The following is a 20,640-nucleotide window of genomic DNA, read 5'->3' as shown; positions in this document are numbered from 1 at the left end:
CTCCTGATGTAGGTCTCTGCTTCCGCTGTCTCATCCAGGGACAAGACTCAGTCTTTCCATGCCTGGCTCTCAGTCAGATTCATGTCCTCCCCCAGCTGTCTCTCCAGTGGGGGTCCCAGCTCTGTTCCAGCTCCACCACCATCTGAGTGATCTCTTTACAGAGGTCTACAGGGATCTGGGCTGGTCTACATGGTCTGTCGGGGCTTTCCTGATAGCTCAGTTGATAAAGAATCTGCCTGCATGCAGGAGACCCTGGTTCGATCCCTGAGTCAGGAAGATCTGCTGGAGAAGGGATAGGCTACCCACTCCAGTATTCTTGGGCTTCCCTTGTGGCTCCGCTGGTAAAGAATCTGCCTGCAAAGCAAGAGACCTGGTTCAATCCCTGGGTTGGGAAGATCCCCTGGAGAAGGGAAAGGCTACCCACTCCACTATTCTGGCCCGGAGAATTCCATGGACTGTATAGTCCATGGAGTCGCCAAGAATCGGACACAACTGAGCAACTTTGACTCCCACAGGGGTCTGCAGGCTTCCCTGGTCACTCAGCACTAAATAATCCACCTGCCAATGCAGGAGACACGGGTTCGATCCCTGGGTTGGAAAGATCCCCCTGGAGAAGGAAATGGCAACCCACTCCAGTATTCTTGCCTGGGAAATCCCATGGACCGAAGACCCTGGTGTGCTGCAGTCCATGGAGTCACAAAGAGTCGGACACTACTTAGCAACTCAACAACAATAGCAGGGCTCTGCAGCAGCAGCCTGCGGTTGTCGAGGGAGAGGAGGTGGGGGGAATCACTGCAGAGATGAAGGGAAGTGGAGGAAAGTGGCTGACACCAGAGGTGTGTTACAGATGGGGACAGGGATGCAGTCTCACGAGGTCAGTGACCTTGGTGGAGTTTCTTCAGCCTCTGTCTAATCCTGCAAGCTCTTCCAAATTCACCAAACCCAGGCTGGTGTTCAGACCAGGTAGCTATGTGTTAATTTTCTCCAGGAAATCTGGTAAGAATGCTCATGAATGCTGTTGCCAGGCAGCCAAGGCAGACTCAGTTGTTTCATGCCTTTGGCAGCAAGCTGCAGACTGGCTGGAGTCTTCAAGGCTGGCAGCCTTGTGCAACATCTCCCTGGCAGGGACTCATGCAGTGTGGACACTTAGACTCTCTGACCCTGACCAAGACACTGCCTTCCTTGTTCAGTGCAAGAGGTGCTCTGCCCAGCTGCTGCCCCTTTAAAGGCCCCATGATAACAACTCCCCTTTCCTGGGCTCTGCCCCGTTTTGGCCAGAAGGCAGCTTTGGTGGAGAGCCTCATGGCTGTCCCTGACCATCCCAGCACAGCACCAGTGTCCTCATCTCTGTGAGATCGCAATGAATAGAAATCATCTCAAGACAACCCGAGTTCCCACTGGTTCTTGGAGCTGAGCCCTCTTTCAGGTTCTAAGGCCCACTCTTCACAGGAAGGCACCTTGTACAGAAGGAATCACGGCTTGTGGTAAGAGCAATACATGCTTTGCCCTGTCTCATCCATTCTTGGCTGTACACAGTTCAGTTCAGTTCAGTTCAGTCGCTCAGTCGTGTCCGACTCTTTGCAACCCCATGGACTGCAGCACGCCAGGCTTCCCTGTCCATCACCAACTCCTGGAGCTTGCTCAAACTCAAGTCCATAGAGTCGGTGATGCCATCCAGCCACCTCATCCTCTGTTTCCCCCTTCTCCTCCTGCCCTCAATCTTTCCCAGCACCAGGGTCTTTTTCAGTGAGTTGGCTCTTTGCATCAGGTGGCCAAAGCACTGGAGTTTCAGCTTCATCCTCAGTCCTTCCAGTGAATATTCAGAACTGATTTCCTTTAGGTTTGACTGGTTTGATCTCTGCAATCCAATGGATTCTCAAGGGTCTTCTCCAGCATTACAATTCAAAAGCATCAATTCTTCAGCACTCAGCCTTCTTTATGGTCCAACTCTCACATCCATACATGACTACTGGAAAAACCATAGCTCTGACTGTATGGACATTTGTCAGCAAAGTGATGTCTCTGCCTTTTTTTTTTTTTCCTGCTTTTTAATATATATGCGTATGGACCCTGAGAAATTATGTCCTTTCCCTTCCTCAAAATCTCTGTGCATCACTCAAAGGAATGTATCTTTTTCAAGGGGAGAAGGCAGGCTTCCAGGCCCAGTTACTTTCCTTAAACCTCTAGCCATTGGTCACTTCCACCACTGGTAGCCTTGGCACATTTCTAAGAGAAAATAGAAGTATTCCTTGGCTTTTGCTATAGCCCCTTATAAGAACCTAGGAAATACTATGGTAGAATTTAAAATCTACAATTGATTATTTTGAGTAACTTAATGGTAGGCAAAATTCTAAGGTAGCCCTCATAATCTCTGCCACTTGGTATCCACAGCCTGAATAATCTTTTCCCCTTGATTATGACTTACTTTTAACCAACAGAATATGGGGGGAAAGGTGATGGGCTTTTGCAGATATAATTAAGGCTCCAAATTAGTTGATTTTTAGTTAGTTAAAAGTAGATTATTCTAGGTGGGCATGACTTAGATTAAAGCCCTTTAAAAGAGGAACTGGGCTCTCCCTGTATTCAGAGATTATCCTTGCTGACTTGATGGATTGGGCAGTCTGTTTAGGAATCCCAGATGGCAAACAACTCAAAATGGTCCTCTAGGAACTATGATTGGTATCTAAGACTTGAGGACAGCTTCCAGCTGACAACCAGCAAAAAGTTTGGACCTTCAACCATACCACCACAAGGAAATTAATTCTGCCAACAACATGAATAAGTATAGAAGATGAATCTTCCCCAGTTGAGCCTCTTGATGAAGATGCAACCCAATCAACACCTTGATTGCAGACTTGTGATACCCTGAGCAGAGAAACCAAATAAACCAAACCCAGATTCCTGACCCATAAAAGATTGAAGGTAATAAATATGTACTGTTTTAAGCCATTACATTTGTAGTAATTTTCTACACTGCAGTAAAAAATTAAAAAACATATAAAGTCTTTGCTGTAATTCCCTCTGAAATATTTCATCTTCTAGTTTCTAGTTTTCCTCCAAGAATCACATTTACCAAAGATTCACAAAAAAAAAAAAAATGGTTTAAGAAATCTGAATCAGCACCACGCAGCAAAGAAGGATACATTCAACAATCAGAAACTCTGGGAAATTTTCAGAAGGTCAAAAATATAAAGTTTAAGTTAACACCTAGAAACAGAATTCTTAAGGAGGAAGCTATTCTTGTTTTAGAAATTATTTTGGTAAATTATTTGGACTAAGGTTGATACTTAGGTCATAGATAGGTGGTAGTGGTTTGGTCACTAAATCATGTCCAACTCTTTCGATCCCATGAACTGTAACCTGCCAGGATCCTCTGTCCATGGGATTCTCCAGATGAGAATGCTGGAATAGGTTGCCATTTCCTTCTCCAAAGGATCTTCCTGACCCAGGAATCAAACCAAGGTCTCCTGCATTGAAGGCAGATTCTTTACTGACTAAGCTATGAGGGAAACCCCTAGGTCATAGAATAGTGGGGAAAAAAAGAAGGGAAGAAAGAAAGGCAGCTAAATGGTTCTGCATTTCAGGAATTTAGGGGATTTGATAAAGAATGAAGATGAGAAGGATTGGGAAAGGAAGAGAAGATTGAAGAACAGAGATAACTAACATCTGCTTTTAATTACTTGCATATCTAAAATATAATATTCTCTTGTTATGGGGGACTAATGGCCACCAAAGATGCCTGCATATTAATGCCAGAGCCAGTGGGTAAGTTATCTTCCATGGCAAAAGGAACTTTGTAGATGTGACTAAATTAAGAATCTTGAAATTACTCTGAATTATCCAGGGAGGCCCCTTGAAATCACAAGGATCTTTATAAGTGAAGTGGGACTGGGAAAGAGAACAAGAGGGTCAGAAAGATTTGAAAATGCCACACTGTTGGCTTTGAAGATGGAGAAAAGGTCACACTCAAGGAACGTAGGCAACCTCTAAAATCTAGAAAAAGCAGACAAATGGATCCCCCCTTGAGCATCCAGAAGGAACACAGCTCAGGCAATATTTTGACCTTGGCCCAGTGAGGCTCAAGGCAGACTTCTGACTTTCAGAACTGTAAAATAATAAATTTGTGTGATTGAAAGTGTGGCGATTTGTTTACTGCATCAGTAGGAAACTAACACACTCTCCATTCATGTTACCTAAATGCCCCACGTCCTTAGTGAGACTTTGGGTGGAAATCATGAAAAGGAGCTGAGTTCTACAGGTGGGTCAGTGCCAGGGCAACAGGGACCCCACACAGGAGGGCGAGATAACCTATTAACTAACCTAATTCACAGGAAGCAGAAACTTGGCTGTAAAGTTGACATAACACATCCACATTTACTACCTCATGGAATTTTCAAAAATCTTAAGAGACAGTATTGGATGCCCCACCAATTTTGTGATGGGGGAATTAAACCAAGCTGATCTAAATCTAAGTGTCTTGGGTTTACATTGAGAAGGAAACCAAGGCAGTACCCATCAGATTTTTATCTGACATGTGTAATAGGATATTCAGTGGGACACTTTCTCTTATGCAATTTTATTTTTATGTTTTTGAATAGTAATATTACTATTAGTCATAATAGTAATACATGTTTAAGCACCTTGGAAGACAAACCAAGACAGCATATTAAAAGGCAGAGACAGTACTTTGCCGACAGAGGTCCGTCTAGTCAAAGCTATGGTTTTTTCCAGTAGTCATGTATGGATACGAGAGTTGGACTATAAAGAAAGCTGAGCACTGAAGAACTGATGCTTTTGAACTGTGGTGTTGGAGAAGACTCTTGAGAGTCCCCTTGGACTGCAAGGAGATCCAACTAGTCAATCCTAAAGGAAATCAGTCCTGAATATTCATTGGAAGGACTGATGCTGAAGTTGAAGCTCCAATATTTTGGCCACCTGATGGGAAGAACTGACTCATTGGAAAAGACCCTAATGCTGGGAAAGATTGAGGGCATGAGGAGAAGAGGACAACAGAGGATGAGATTGTTGAATGGCATCACCGACTCGATGGACCTGAGTTTGAGCAAGCTCAGGGAGTTGGTGATGGACAGGGGAGCCTCGCGTGCTGCAGTCCATGGGATCGCAGAGTTGGACACGATTGAGTGATTGAACTGACTACATGTTTAAAGTCAAAACAAAATAAGAAAATAAACACTTAAAAGACTCACTGTTGTCCTATGGAGGGGTCCACCCCATTCTCCCTTGCTCCATTTGTATCAATTTACATCAATTCATCACTATCATTCCAGTGTTTCTTTATGTAAAATTGAACAAATGGTCTCATCCCTCCTTTCTTACATAAAAGGTAGCATATGATATACATTATTCTCCATCATTTTTCCTCATTAAAACAATACAGCTTAAAGATCTCTTTATACAAGTGCATAGAGTCCTTCCTCATTCCTTTGTTATAACTCAGCATGTTCTATTGTGTACAAAGAAGTATCATAGTTCATGTAACTAGCTTCCTCTTGAGAGCCATTTGGGTAATTTCTAAGCTTTTGTTATTATAAGCCACGTCATGATAAATAATCCTGTTCATGCATCATTTGGAACATGTGCAAGTGAAACCATAGGATAGGTCCCAGAGGTGGGAACTGCTGGGTTAAGGACAACGGAAGCTGAACAAAAGTAAATATTGCCAGATTTCCTTCCATAAAGGTTGATCTATTCTGTACTCCCATTAACAATGTTTGAGTACATATTTCCCCACAGCCTCAGAAGACAGTGTTTTGTTAAATCTCTGAATTTTCCCCAAACTGACAGGTGAGAAATGATACCTCACTAACTTGCACTTTTCTTTTTAAGGGTTTTTTTTTTTTTAATGTGGACCATTTATTTCCCCAGTCTATTCATTTATAACCATTTTAATAAATTCATTGCTATCACTCCAGTGTTTTCTTTATATAAAATTGAATACATATTCTCATTCTCCCTCTTTCTTACATAAAAGATAGCATATGATATACATTACCTAAAACAACAAAAATCTATTTGCATTCCAGTCCCGCCACAAACTTTATTTCCCAAACACAAAATCAATCGTCCACTCAGTCCTAAGCAGTTCTAACCTGAACTGCATCACAGTGGTACCTTGAGGAATATTGCTTCCCTTCCTTCACTTTTTCTTCTCATTATGTAGGAAAACATCAAATTAGCCATTAAGTGATGTGGACCATTTTTAAAGTTCTTATTGAATCTGTTACAATATTGCTTCTGTTTTATGTTTTGGTTTTTCGCCTGCAAGACAGGCAGGATCCTAGCTTCCCGACTAGGGATCAAACCCTCATGCCCTGAATTAGAAGAAGTCTTAACCACAGGACTGCCAGGAAAGGCTCCATTTCTCTTAAAAGTAAGATTGAGCATCTTGTGTTTAGGAGCCGTTTTGATTTCTTTTTCTGTGAACTGTACTTTTCTATCATTTGGCCTCAACTTGGACTCTTCACTGTGACCAAATTTCGGAAAAGTTGAAAAGAATAGGTTGCATGCACTCCCATATTCTGAAATAATGATTTTCAAGTGGTCCTGTGACCATTCGCCCAATACCCAGGCTGTAAAGTGGTTTAAAGTGGAAACGGCCAAACGAAAGGAGCGCTTTGGGGAAAGCTCTTGGCCTGCTGTGCATTGTCTGTCTCCCGCCATGACGGCAGGAGGACTTTCCTCAGGGTGAGTCGGGAAAGAGGAGCTTCACGGGGACCTCCACTCAGAGACTTCGTGTCAGAGGACACAGTGCCTGGTATCTGATTCCACGGATAAGAAACCCAAGGGTCAAGAAGCTGAGCCTGTCAGGTCAGGAGCGGGGCAGAAAAGTGGAAACTACACTGGAATGCAGTAGAATCTATGCTTCCACTAAGACAGGCCAAAGGGCTGAGTAGGTAAAATACTAAAGTCTGTGTTTGGAGTGATCTGTGATGGTGCGGCAATCCCTCATTTGGCCTGACAGGGGTCTGTGAGTTTTTGTGGGTCAAGTAGATACCCGGGCTGGGGTGCCATCTTAATGTGACTTCTTCCCCAAACGGCAGAACTCCAGGCAAAGAGAATTCCAACAATGCCAGCAATAAGAGGCTGTGGGATGCTGCACTTTCAAGAGCAGGATCAGATGTAGTGACTCAAGAGTTCAGGATAACAAGATATAAAATATCTGGATACACACAACCAAAAATAAGCATTAGCTAGCTTGTAAGTTGAAAACTGTGCTGCGCTGTGCTCAATTCCTCAGCCGTGTCCAACTCTTTGTGACCCCAAGGGCTGTAGCCTGTCAGGCTCCTCTGTCCATGGGATTTCCCAGGCAGAATATGAGTGGGTTGCCATTTCTTTCTCCAACAGATCTTCTAGACCCAGGGATCGAACCCACATCTCCTGCATTGGTGGGTGGATTCTTTACCAGTGAACCACCCAGGAAGCCCAAGTCAAAAATTAGAATATGCTAGACAGGAACACACACAAACACCAAATGGAGACATATATCATGTTCTGGGATAGAAGTACTCTTTATTTAATACATCCCCAAGAAAAATAGGAAGATTTGGGGGCGGGGGGTGGAATTTGACCAAATAATTCTTTAGTTTACATATAATAAATATGTATACATGAATAAATATATAATAAAACCTGAGGATACTCTGAGAATTAACATAAAAAGGGTGGTAACTGATTTTTACTTGATATTAAAAAAATTGCTATTACTTGATATTTTAAACTCAAAGCAGGTGGTATTGGCATAGAAATAAATTAGTACAACAAAAAAGAAAGTTCGGAAATAGACTCTAGTATTTGATTCAGTATACGAGTCAAATAGCCAGAGGAAAAAATAGCAGTCAAGGAATATGCACAGAACAACTGCTAAACCATTCAGCAACAATAAAAATTAAAAAAGACCCCCTCTCAACCTCATTCATTTCAGAACATTTAAAGATGCAAATTTTTTTTTAAACTGCTGAATTACAGTTATTATCTTGAGATTGGAAGATCCTTCTAAGCATGGTTCCGAAGGCATAAGAAAAAAGACTGATACACTTGACTACACAGATTTAAAGTTTTTCTGTGGCAATGTATGACATAAACAAGGTCAAAAGAGAAAGGATAAAGTACAGAATGTGTTTACAACATAGGTGACAGCTAAGAGTGAAAATTACCATAATATAGAGCTTCTTCAAATCAACATAAGATTCAAGCCAACTACTGAGGGGAAAAAAGGCACCCCAGCAGAATGACAAAGTACCATCAACATGCAAAATAGTCAGAGAAACACAAACAAAACATTGGAGGGTCATTTTCCACCTACCAGATTAATCAAGATCAAGGATATCAATGATGCCACGTGTGTTGAGGCTTCCCGCCGGTGAGAGCATAAACTGGCATAAACTTTCTTTGAGATTCCTCTGATAATACGTAGTAAATCTTAAATGTATATAGTTTTCATTCCAGCAACTTCATGTCTAGGAATTTAGCCTGAATGATAATTGTATACAACTATATAGAGGCATATAAAGATAGTAAACATCTGAAAACACTCTAAATGCACAACACACACAGAGCACTGGTTAAATAAATTATGGTACCAGCTTTTAATGCTGTTACTATTGACCTGAAAAAAATGTGTCCAGGATATGTTGATGGAAAAGAAGCATGTTAGAAACCATATGTCTCGCTTGATGCCATTGTGGTAACCCCTTGTTGTACCCAAAAAGTATGGATACGGAAACATATCCATATCCACACACACACATGTATCACCAAAATGACTCCTTCATTCTCCCTCTGAGACAATGGGCATGCACTCTTCTTCAAATTGATTTGCCTCACTGAATCACTCACCCACAGACACACAAAAAGGCACACCCTCTTTCCTCTCCAAAACTGAGCACTTGAGTTTAACCAACAAAGACTGTAGGAGGCAAACAGTCCTTAAAAATACCATTTGATTGACTTCTACTACCACTGGCTTTCTCTTTGATGAATCAAATGGAAAAATTAAAGGTTTAGGAAATCAAAATATGAGATTAGCAATATGAAGGGAGCCTTGAGAATTCTTTTTTACATCCTTTAAAATCAATTTAAATATTAACTTTCTTCCAAGCTACTGCGGAATGTCAAAGATAATCAGTTCTGCTCTGGTCTCCATCTTAAAGGGCGCAGCTGCAATTATAGGTCTGGAGTTATGGATGGACTGTTACATATTTCCCCTAATTAACCTCCATCTATTTTGGTTTTTTATGGCTCCTTCTAGAAGTGGTTAGGGGCAGTATCTACAGTGAAAAGATAAGTATAAAAAGGCACAGGTGCTACAATACTAAAGGCAGTAACAGTATATATATATATATATGGTTTGGAAATATAAAAACCTGACTCTCCCAAGAACCAAATGGTCCTGTCAAATCCCAGATGAGAACTGGACTTCCTGGCAGAATATTTGGCCCCACAACTGAAGTTACATATCTGTGAGAACCTATCTCTATTTTGAAATGGGGAAATGATAACCCCTAAGCTTCCCACCACACAAAACTGCTGTGAGGATGGAATAAAAGAACATGTATAAACAAAAACTATGGTGGAGATAAATAAAAACTACAGGCACCAAAAACAAACCAAAAAAGTCAACCAGGAAACAAACTGTCCAATATCTGAGTAACCCTCCAATTTTTATTTTTAATTTAGAAGGGCACTCAAGACTAGATCTTAGCACTCACCTCTATACACTGTCACCAAGACAGTTAACTAAGAAAAGAGCCTTTCTCCATCTCTACTTGAGGACCAAGCTTTATTTCAGTTCAGTTCAGTTCAGTTGCTTAGTCATGTCTGACTCTCTGTGACCCCATGAATCGCAGCACGCCAGGCCTCCCTGTCCATCACCAACTCCCGGAGTTCACTCAAACTCATGCCCATCGAGTCAGTGATGCCATCCAGCCATCTCATCCTCTGTCGTCCCCTTCTCCTCCTGCCCCCAATCCCTCCCAGCATCAGGGTCTTTTCCAATGAGTCAACTCTTCACAACAGGTGGCCAAAGTATTGGAGTTTCAGCTTCAGCATCACTCCTTGGAAAGAAAGTTATGACCAACCTAGATAGCAAATTAAAAGGCAGAGACATTACTTTGCCAACAAAGGTCCATCTGGTCAAGGCTGTGGTTTTTCCAGTGGTCATGTATGGATGTGAGAGTTGGACTGTGAGGAAAGTTGAGCACTGAAAAATTGATGCTTTTGAACTATGGTGTTGGAGAAGACTCTTGAGAGTCCCTTGGACTGCAAGGAGATCCAACCAGTCCATTCTGAAGGAGATCAGTCCTGGGTGTTCTTTGGAAGGACTGATGCTGAAGCTTTATTTAGTGGCCCTCAACTCTGACTGCTATTTAATCAGTCTTTTGACAGAAGGATGCTGAATGCTTATAGGAAGACTCACTATTGGTCTCCTGAGATGCTCTCGGTGCTATGCTCTCCTGCCTTAGCCATGAATCCACTTGGGAAAAAAAGGATGGTGCTGTGGTAAAGCTAACCAGGTAAATTCAGAGAACTTAAAGCTGCCTTCATGTGTATGAGAAAATGATCCGGAAAGAACTGCAGGAAAATGGTGCATCTTTTTTGCAAGTATTCAGCACCTGCTCCTGTTAAGTATTTAACACCAAGCAGCTCTGTGTTATAATCTGGAACATTCAGAAGAAGGGGCAAAGTCTATGTTTTTGTTATTTCAGTACTCTTTCATGAACTGCTTTTACATTTCTGCACGTACCCAGAAGTACATTTTACTTCATATTTCGTTAGTTGTTTTAGGCAGACACTTTTGACACCAAGCAAATGGGATTTCTTCCTTTCAATGACAGTTATGCTAAGTTCCCATATGGACAACTGTAGCTTCTCTGGCAGTTAATTTGAGAACTGGAAATTAGGGGGAACTACAGAAACATATGGTTGTTCACAGAACTGGCAACAGATAATAATGAGGGGAGGAGGCTAAGATTCTTTGAACAGAGGGGGCTTTTGAGGGAAATCCTTACTTATCAGAGACTCTACCCAATACTAACTGCAAAAATTTGTAATGATTCCCAAAATTAAACCAAGAGCTGTGAAAACAGTCTAAATGTGAATTGCTGCACATAAAAATTAAAAGTAGGAAGCTGTTTGTATTATTCTGTTGAGAGTTCTGCTCCATAGTTCGCCTGAGATGAGGGCAGGCATGGTTCTACATGTTGATCCTAAGTTGCAGTCTGAGCTGGTACCTCAGGACAAAGGACAACTATTCCTAATACTTACTGCCCAGTACTGGTCGGGGGCAGGGCCAACAGCTGACCCTGAAAACCCAAGCATCTCGGTACCACGTCACTCTCTCTGACTCTCCGCAGTTGAGAAGGTATACCTTGGGCTGGGAGCAGCTTCATAAAGAGCTTTCACCTGTTCTGTTTCTGCCCTTGTCTCCTCATCAGCCCACAAGCCCAGGCTGCTCAGGTGTGTCCCTCACTGATGCCCAGGGAGCCAGTGGAGCATATGCCAGCCCACCACGTCGGAAAGGCTGTCCCTTTTCTTTAGGACCCTGATGTTGCCCAATTCCAGGACCATGTTCATCTATGTTGCACCCCGAGTTGGGCAATAAGCTGCCCTCCACCTCCTCCCAAGCTCTCTACTCTCCAGGCCTGGAGAGAAATGGAGAAGGCGGAAGAGGATACCACTGTCCCTTAGAGAACCCACCAGGCTCTGTCCTTCTCCCTTCCTGCCTTGCTGAGCCTTGGAGTTACCCTGTAGTTTAGGGAGGAAAGTTCAGGAACACTGATTCGGGCTTCAAGAGTCAAATTGAATCCACTCCATCTGTCAATTCAGCATATTGACAGCGGGCCCAAGATTGCTTAACACCTAATGCGTCATGTTAGTGATAAAGTAACACTCGTAGTCACTGATGTTGCAGATAAAATGCAAGATCATGTCAACCACATTGTTCCCCTCCCCTGTAAACACACAGGCTCTGGCCATGAGCTTCATATTATTGCAACCCATTGTTAACACACAAACCCTCAATCTAAAGCACATTTTTAGGAAGCAGTGATTAAAAAAAATTAATCAAGGCTGCTATAAACGTTCATGTGGAAGAAAACTAAGCTAACAGAATATATTTTACTGGAAGAAGACTCTTGGCTTTTGAATACATATAAGATAAAGGGAACTGTATCAAAGTAATGGCTGCCTAGTAGACACTGCAAGGAACTTACGGAGTGGCCAAGATCGTATACTTTCTCTTTCTTTCTTCCTTTTTTTCAGTATTTTAAAACACTTTATTTATTCATTTTGGCCACACCACACATCATCTTAGTTCCCCCACCAAGAATGAACCCATGCCTCTTGTAGTGGAAGCATAGAGTCTTAACCACTGGACCACCAGGGAAGTCCCAGGCTAGCATGCTTTCCAATTAGTGTGTAACTAACTGCAGGAAAAGGGGTGCTTCTAAAGTGTCTGACACGTTTGCCTCAGTCAGTGATATCCATCATTTGCAGTGACTTCCCTCCTACAGTCAAATTCTAGCCCACATCTAAATGTATCTCATTGGTGGTGGTGGAGTCGCTGAGTCATGTCCGACTCTTGCAACCCCATGGACTAGCCTGCCAGGCCTCTCTGACCATGGAATTCTCCAGGCAAGAATACTGGAGTAGGTTGCCATTTCCTTCTCCAGGGGATCTTCCCAACCTAGGAATCAAACTTGGGTATTCTGCATTGCAGACAGATTCTTTACCAATTGAGCTACAAGGGAACCCTGTGTATGTCATTACTTATCGTAAAAGAGCAGATTCTGAATTCACAACAGAGATGCTCTGAACGAAGAGGCAGAGACTCTCAGGCATCGCTTGGAGGAGAACACAGCCCAGCCCACATGACCTGCGGCCTGTGGTCAATATCACATCAAGGTTCTCAGGTTCAGAGATACAGGGAAGACAGCAGCAATTCATGAGTGTCCTCCTTTGGAGGAATGCCAAAGAGATAGTGACCGTCTCGAATCTAGGAATGGGACTGCAGGTCCACACACACAGGGGGCCTCTGCACAGACCCCTGAGAAGCTGTCACACCACCTGCTCCAGCAGCAGTGCGTCCTCTTCACACAGCGCCCACCAGTGATCTAGACACAGAGGGGGGAAAGAGAGTTCACTGACACACGCTAGCTTTCCCACGGCGATCCCCACGTGCAGAGGACGCAGGCCAGGAGATGTGCCACCAGTGTGGGCGGCCGAGGAGCCGTCCCTGGCCTTGCTCTTTCCCTGGGACTGGAGGGCACTCCCTGCCCACCCCTGCCCCCGACCCAAGGTGCAGAGTTGCCCATGCCATGCCTTTCACCTGCTGGGTATCTGTTGAGCGCAGGACCGCTTCCCCCCACGCCCCCTTTGACCCTCCTCGATCCCAGCTGTTCCTCAAGGTTCTAACCCCCTCCTCCTTCCATTCCACTCATTTCTCAAAAATGACGGTCGCACATACCACACTGCTGAGAAGGACAGGAATGCGAGGACAATCACGACAGCCATGGAGCCCAGCCCAACGCCCACCATCTGCGGCAGCAAGAGTGGGAGTGATGAACCTGTGAGACAAAAACCACACACTGAGCCCACAGCGACCGGAATCATGGACCCCCCAGGAGCTGCACACCCACCTGTGCTCGCTCCGTATTAGCCAGAGCTTGACCCCGTTTAACAAACCATCCCAAGAAGGCTCAGAGTGCCTCCGGGCCCCCTGAGCTGGCCCTGGGAACAGGGCATCAGGGAAACACTGTCCCATGGCACTTTTGAAAAAGGAGCAGAAAAACGAGATCATGTTCTAACTTGAATGTAACTTCAAGAGATTAAAAGCTGGTCTTTGGGGGGCACACAAACACATACTTCATCCTGTGTTGTGTGTCTCCATCCTCCTTCAAGTCAATTACACTTGATCAATTTTTACAGGCAGATTTCCTTTGCCTTGAGGAGGTCATTCTGACATCATTTGGAGTTTTGCTCCAAAAATGATAGTTTAGCTCAGTGGTCAAATACAGCAAAAAAACCGTCTCTGTTGAGTAGAGTCATCTGTCACTTTCCCCACACATCAGTAAGGGGGATACCTCCCTGCTCTGGTCAGCAGACTGCCATGAGGATAAAATAAGAAAACTGATGTAAAAGCTCTTTGAAAGGCATTCATATGTTCTATCGGAGAAGACACTGGCGACCCACTCCAGTACTCTTGCCTGGAAAATCCCATGGATGGAGAAGCCTGGTGGGCTGCAGTCCATGGGGTCGCTAAGAATCGGCTGCAACTGAGCGACTTCACTTTCACTTTTCACTTTCATGCACTGGAGAAGGAAATGGCAACCCACTTCAGTGTTCTTGCCTGGAGAATCCCAGGGATGGCGGAGCCTGGTGGGCTGCTGTCTATGGGGTCGCATAGAGTTGGACACGACTGACGCAACTTAGCAACAGCAGCGTATGTTCTATTTGGGGGTGCATTGCATGCCAACTCCAGGGAGATCCCTGGTTGTTAACGGGAAAACACCCACATTTGAGTCGCACATTTAGGCCAAATGACTAAATCAAAGGATCATGTTCCAAACTAAAGGCCTCATTTTAATTTGCAAACACTTACTTACCACTTATTATGTGCCAGACACTGATCAAAAAAACCTCTCCTAACCACCCACTGGGTACCATAATAATAGCACCAAGTATTACCACACTGGGCACTATTATTATTCCCATTTTATAGAAGAAGAACCTAGACATGGAATGGTTAAGAAACTCCCCCAAGGTCACCCAGCTACTAAATGACAGAGCCGAGATTCAAACCCAAGCTGCCTGACACTGGGGTCTCGGCTTCTGACCACAGCACCATGCTCTTCCAGTGCAGATCTGACTGCAGCTTTGTCTGCAGCAGAGTGGGCCATGTTCTCTCCCAGGGTCAGGGGGGACAGACCAGATCTTTCCTGCACAGGCTGATGATGCTCGGGCTGTGGTAGTTCAAATTCCTCTTGGAAGAACAAAAATCTATACAATGGAGCCCCCAGACTTTAAGATCTCGGGGGGCTGACACTGCATACATAAAATTAAAAAAAGAATGCCACCAAGCCATGGAATAAGTGTAAGGATGTGCATCCACTTCCAAAATTTTCCAGATTTGTTACAGCTGTCACTGTTGGAATATCAACTTACAGTCATCTCTTGCTATCCATGGGGGATCTTCTGGCCCCACTCCCTCAGATAACAAAATCTTCAGATGCTCAAGTCCCTTATATCAAATGGTACAGCATTTGCTTATAACCTACTGTACATTTTAATTCATCTTTAGATTATGGACTTTCTTGGTAGTTCAGATGGTAAAGAATCTGCCCGCCACGCAGGAGACCTAGGTTTGATCCCTGGTCGGGAAGATCCCCTGAAGAAGGGAATGGCTACCCACTTCAGTATTCTTGCCTGGAAAATTCCATGGACAGAGGACTTTTGGCGGGCTACAGTCCATGGAATCACAAAGAGCTGGACACAACTGAGCAACTAACTATAATACCTAATACAATATAAATGCTATGTAAATAGCTGTAAATAAAAAATAAATGCTAGGTAAACAGTTGCCAGTGTACAACATTCAATTTTTGCTTTCTGAAACTTTCTGGAATTATTTTTTCTGAATATTTTTAATCCACAGTTCATTGAATCCATGAATGTGGAGACTACAGATACAGAGGGCCAACCGTACTTCATTTTTCTGTATCTTCCTTTTACTGATGCCCCAGGCATATGCTTAGTCCACCCCCTAGGTAACCCAGCACTGCCTCGGAAGAGCTGAAAACAGCAAAAGCAAATATCTGCTACTGGAAGGGGAGAGAAGCTTAAGAGGAAAAAGAGCCCTTGAGTTTGAGACCCTCAAAACATAGATGACTTAATTCCCCGGCAGTGAATGTGGTGTATTTGAGAACAGTTCAAGCCACTTAACCATTTCAACATCAATTCTGTGCTGACACAGTAGCCACTAGCCCAAAGTGGCTATCTAAATCTAAATTAATTTAAATTAAATTGGATGTGAAATTCAGTTTCTACAATGAGATACCATCTCATACCAGTCAGAATGGCCATCATTAAAAAATCTACAAATAGCCAGTTTTTTTTTCTAAATGTCCCATGGACATCTAATAACAGCATATGAGATACAAAACATATTTAAAATTTTGTAGGATATAAGATTGGGGCTTCCTTGGTAGCTCAGCTGGTAAAGAATCCACCTGAAATGCAGGAGACCCCAGTTCAATTCCTGGGTTGGGAAGATCCCCTGGAGAAGGGATAGGCTACCCACTCCAGTATTCTTGGGCTCCTCTGGTAAAGAGGAGTAAAGAATCTGCCTGCAAATTGGGAGATCTGGGTTTGATCCCTGGGTTGGGAAGATCTCCTGGAGGAGGGCATGGCAACCCACTCCAGTATTCTTGTCTGGAGAATCCCCGTGGACAGAGGAGTCTGGTGGGCTACAGTCCAAGGGATCACAAAGAATCAGACATGATTGAGAAACTACGCACAGCAACTAAGCACAGGATATAAGATTAATATAAATTAATATAAATAGAAATCTATTATATCTAAAATATTAATGACATCATTCAAGATGTTCCTATTCTTATTTTTTCTGTACTTGATAAGATATTCTCAAATCAATGTTAACATGTCTCACTATGATTATATATTTTTTTCTTTTCTCTTATATTTCTTCTGATTTTTGCTTTATGTATCTTTGTTTCTTTGTTGTCAGGGGTCTAATGGTTTATGATGTCTATCTTCTTTGTGAATTGTACCTTTTATCATGAAAAATATTCATCTGTTTTATTTTAAAATAAATAAATTTAATTTAAAAAATAAAGAGGAAACTCTACCAATATACTGTACTGTAAAATAAAAAAGTCTACAAATAACAAATGTTGGAGAGGGTATAGAGAAAAAGCACCCTTCTATACTATTGGTGGGAATATAAGTTGGTATAACCACTGTGGAAAATGATATGGAAGCTTCTCAGAAAACTAAAATTAGAATTACCACATGATCCAGCAATCCTACTCCTGGGAATATACCCACATAAAACTATAATTCAAAAAAATACTTGCACCCCTGTATTCATAGCAGCACTATTCACAATAGCTAAAACATGAAAACAACCTAAATGTCAATGGACAAATGAACAAATAAAGATGTGATACATATATACAATGAAATACTACTCAGCCACAAAAAAGAACAAAATAACGCCATTTGCAGCAACACAGATACAACTAGAGATTATCATACTAAATGAAGTAAGTCAGAAAGAGAAAGACAAATATCACATGATATCACTTACATGTGGAATCTAAAATATGGCACAAATGAACTTATCTACAAAACAGAAACAGTTTCAGAGATATAGAGAATAGACCTATGGCTTCCAAGGGGGAGGGAGAGGGATGGACTTGGGAGTTTGGGGTTGGTAGATGCAATCCGTACATTCAGAATGGATAAACAACAAGGTCCTATTGAAAAGCACAGGGAACTATATTCAATATCCTATGATAAACCAGAATGGAAAAGAATATAAAGAAGAATGTCTATATGCATATAACCGAGTCACTTTGCTGTACACCAGATTGGCACCACATTGAAAATCAACTACACTTCAATTTTAAAAATTTGAAACAAAAATCCAGTTTCTCAGTCACACTCTTTTAAGTGCACATTTCAAGTGCCCAGTAGTCACACGTGGTGAGTGGCGATCACTCTGGACAACACACCTTTAAAACCTTTCCGTCACTGCAGGAATCTACAGACATGGCTCAGAGCTCTACAACCAGGCCTGAGAGCAGTGGAGTCTACCGGAGACTCTACAGAGGAGCCGCTACAGCAAAAGCCGAGGAGAACACACCTTTTGCTAAAGAGCCAGGCAAACGATTCCCTCAGAAAGTGTTGTCAAGAGACTTTCGAGAGAAGCATGATGCATACTGTTTGGCTGCTTTCGGTATTCAGAAGGAAAAGGCCTTCACATTTTTAAGAAGCCATATCATGAAATGGGAGGAGGCTCTCTGATTAAATTAGAAATTAATAAAGAAAAAATCAGGAGTGACTTGAATGACTAGATATGAAAACAGTGCAGTATCAGTACAGGAAAGGATACAGCACAACAAAATAGAAAGCCCAGGGTCCTTCGTGCTGGTTCAGAGGTTAGGAATCCACCTGCCGATGCAGAGGTCACAGGTTTGATCCTTGGTCTGGGAAGGTTCCACATGCCTCGGGGCAACTAAGCCTGTTGGTAGATGCAATCCATACATTCAGAATGGATAAACAACAAGGTCCTATTGAACCTGAGCTCTAGAGCCCGTGCTCTGCAACAAGAGAAGCCACCACAATGACAAGCCCAAGTACCACAAAAAAGACACGGTGCAGTCAAAAATAAATTAATTAAAAAAAAATTTTTTTAAGTAGAAAGCCCAGAAACAGCCCCAAATATATAAAGGGATTTCAAAGCTTGAGTACTGGAGTCAGGTTGACCAAGTCTGTGTTGGACACTACCACTTCCCAACTGTGTGACCTTGGGCAAGTTATTCAGCCATTCTGGGCTTCAGTTTCCCCACTGAGGGATGCGCCAATAATATGGGACTCATAGCCACAGTACCCACTTTATGAGATTATTGTGAGAAATACATGAGTTCAGACAGGTTAGAATTGTGCCCGGCATACCATAAGCAATTGGCAAATGTTAGCTATTGCTAATATTGGCACGATTCTTGCTGGTAGTTCTACCAGCTCCTGGTTATATGCCTTTTTTTCTACACTGTATATGTGCTCTGTGAACATGAGTCAATCCAATCATGGTATAGCCACATGCTTCTTTAGGGACTTGCCACATTAATTTCTCACCGAGTAAATTTACAACTGGCCAATGGGTATTACATTTTTCAAAGCTTTGTCATCTGGTTAACCCTCCCTTCCATGATCTCATGCCATTTTTTGTCTCAATCACTTGTAGAATATTCTTTTAGAAACCCAAGTGAGTGAAACGTGTGTATATCCTAGATTCTCAGTGACTCGTTCTTTAACCAGTTAATCCATTAGGCTTAAGCCAGTCTCTGTAGGGTGGCTCCTGGAAGAGGTATGGGGCTCAGGAGGAATGACAGGTTCCCTGGCCTTATCTTTAACCTCTTCACTAATGGAAATATCACAGGTACTGAAGAATCCGTTTAAAAGGCCCCATTCCTACTCTTAGATTTTGTGACAGCTTGAGGACTTCCTATGGTTATGGACTTTTTCATGAATTTACACCAGCAGGGTCATTTTCTGAAAGCAACAATTCTGTTCTCTAAAAGGTACAAATAATAGCACTGTGACTTCTATTTAGCATGTTAAATTTCTCTCTGCTATTCTAGGGTTCCCTTGCTTGAATCCCCTGAGGAGTGCATGCGTGCATGCTAAGTCACTTCAGTTGTGTCCGACTCTGCGACACTATGGACTGTAGCCCACCAGACTCCTCAGCCCGTGGGATTCTCCAGGCAAGAAAATAGGAGTGGACTGCCATGCCTTCCTCCAGGGGACCTTCCTGACCCAGGGATTGAACCACATGTCCTGTCTCCTGCATTGACAGGCAGGTTCTTTACCACTAGTGCTATCTGGGAAGTCACTCCTGAGAAGTAGAAGATGGCAAAGGAGATCAAAGTAGAAAACTAATTTAAGGATAAATAAAGCCTGATGAATCAGTAAATTATTGAATCCATCCTCTCTTGCAGCTTAACAAATTACCATAGACTTAGCAGTAGCACCCATTTATCAGCTCGCAGTCCGTGGGTCAGAAGTTCAGGCACACTGACTGGGTTCTCAGCTCAGGGTCTTACAGGGCTGAAATAAGGATGTCAGGAGGTCTACACTTCCCTCTGAAGTCTCTGGAGAAGAATCTGCTTCCAAGCTCATGCAGCTTGTAGGCTAAATTCAATTCCCTGCAGTTGTAAGACTGAGGTTCCCATATTATTACTGGCTGTCAGCCAAGGGCCGCTCAGCTCCTATAGGCTGCCAGCATCCTTGCCATGTGGTCCTCCCCATCTTCAAAGCCAGTAGGAGAAATCATTATATCAAACGAATCTCTTCCTTGGAACCTTCAAATTCCCCGGTCTCTGACTTCTAGACACAGATTTAAAGGGCTCACATGATAAGATCAGGTCCACCTGGATAATCTCCCTATTTGGGACTTCAGTTACATCTTTAAATATTTTCACAGAAACAACTAGAATAGTCTACGAATAAGTAAGAGCAGGCGGGTGTACCCCAGGAATTTGTGAGGATGTATTATTAAGAGAATACTACCTACTACAATTATGAAGGTTCAAAATGAGTGTGTGTGTATGTATGCATATATACACATGCATAGCATATTCATACATATACATACCCACTAGGCTTATATCTGGATGCCAATCTTCTCTGGCTTCTTTGATAGTATTGCACCTACTATGCTTCATTTTTCATCAGACTATACTACTAGTTCCCCAGTAATCATTCAACCCAATCCAATAAATTTGGGTAAGTACCTACTGCTTACCAGGCACTGCTCTAGCTCTTCAAATGCTGTCCCTCAAGCGTAAAAAAAGACAAGTGCTCCAGTGACTTGGAAGTACA

The 20,640-nt window shown here is 42.8% G+C and overlaps 1 protein-coding gene across 4 annotated transcripts in view; it reads right to left on the bottom strand.

Moving 5' to 3' along the window:
- Window positions 1–7,505: 7,505 nt before the first annotated feature.
- The window catches only part of SUSD1 (sushi domain containing 1), a 133,842-nt gene continuing 120,707 nt past the window's right edge, over window positions 7,506–20,640 (bottom strand). For 2 of the 4 annotated variants that reach the window (XM_070459282.1, XM_070459284.1), the window contains 2 exons: window positions 13,484–13,583; window positions 13,042–13,130 (listed from right to left, as the gene is read on the bottom strand). In XM_070459282.1, coding sequence (XP_070315383.1) covers window position 13,130; window positions 13,484–13,583 — 101 coding nt within the window. In that variant the 3' untranslated portion in view covers window positions 13,042–13,129. Of the gene's footprint in view, window positions 13,131–13,483; window positions 13,584–20,640 lie in introns of those variants that run through there. The other 2 variants (XM_070459283.1, XM_070459285.1) reach the window with 2 other exon arrangements.

Source organism: Odocoileus virginianus, chromosome 31 (genome assembly GCF_023699985.2).
Source record: "Odocoileus virginianus isolate 20LAN1187 ecotype Illinois chromosome 31, Ovbor_1.2, whole genome shotgun sequence".
NCBI lineage: Eukaryota > Metazoa > Chordata > Mammalia > Artiodactyla > Cervidae > Odocoileus > Odocoileus virginianus.
Note: the sequence above shows the minus strand (reverse complement) of the source record. Positions and strands in the feature narration are given on the sequence as shown.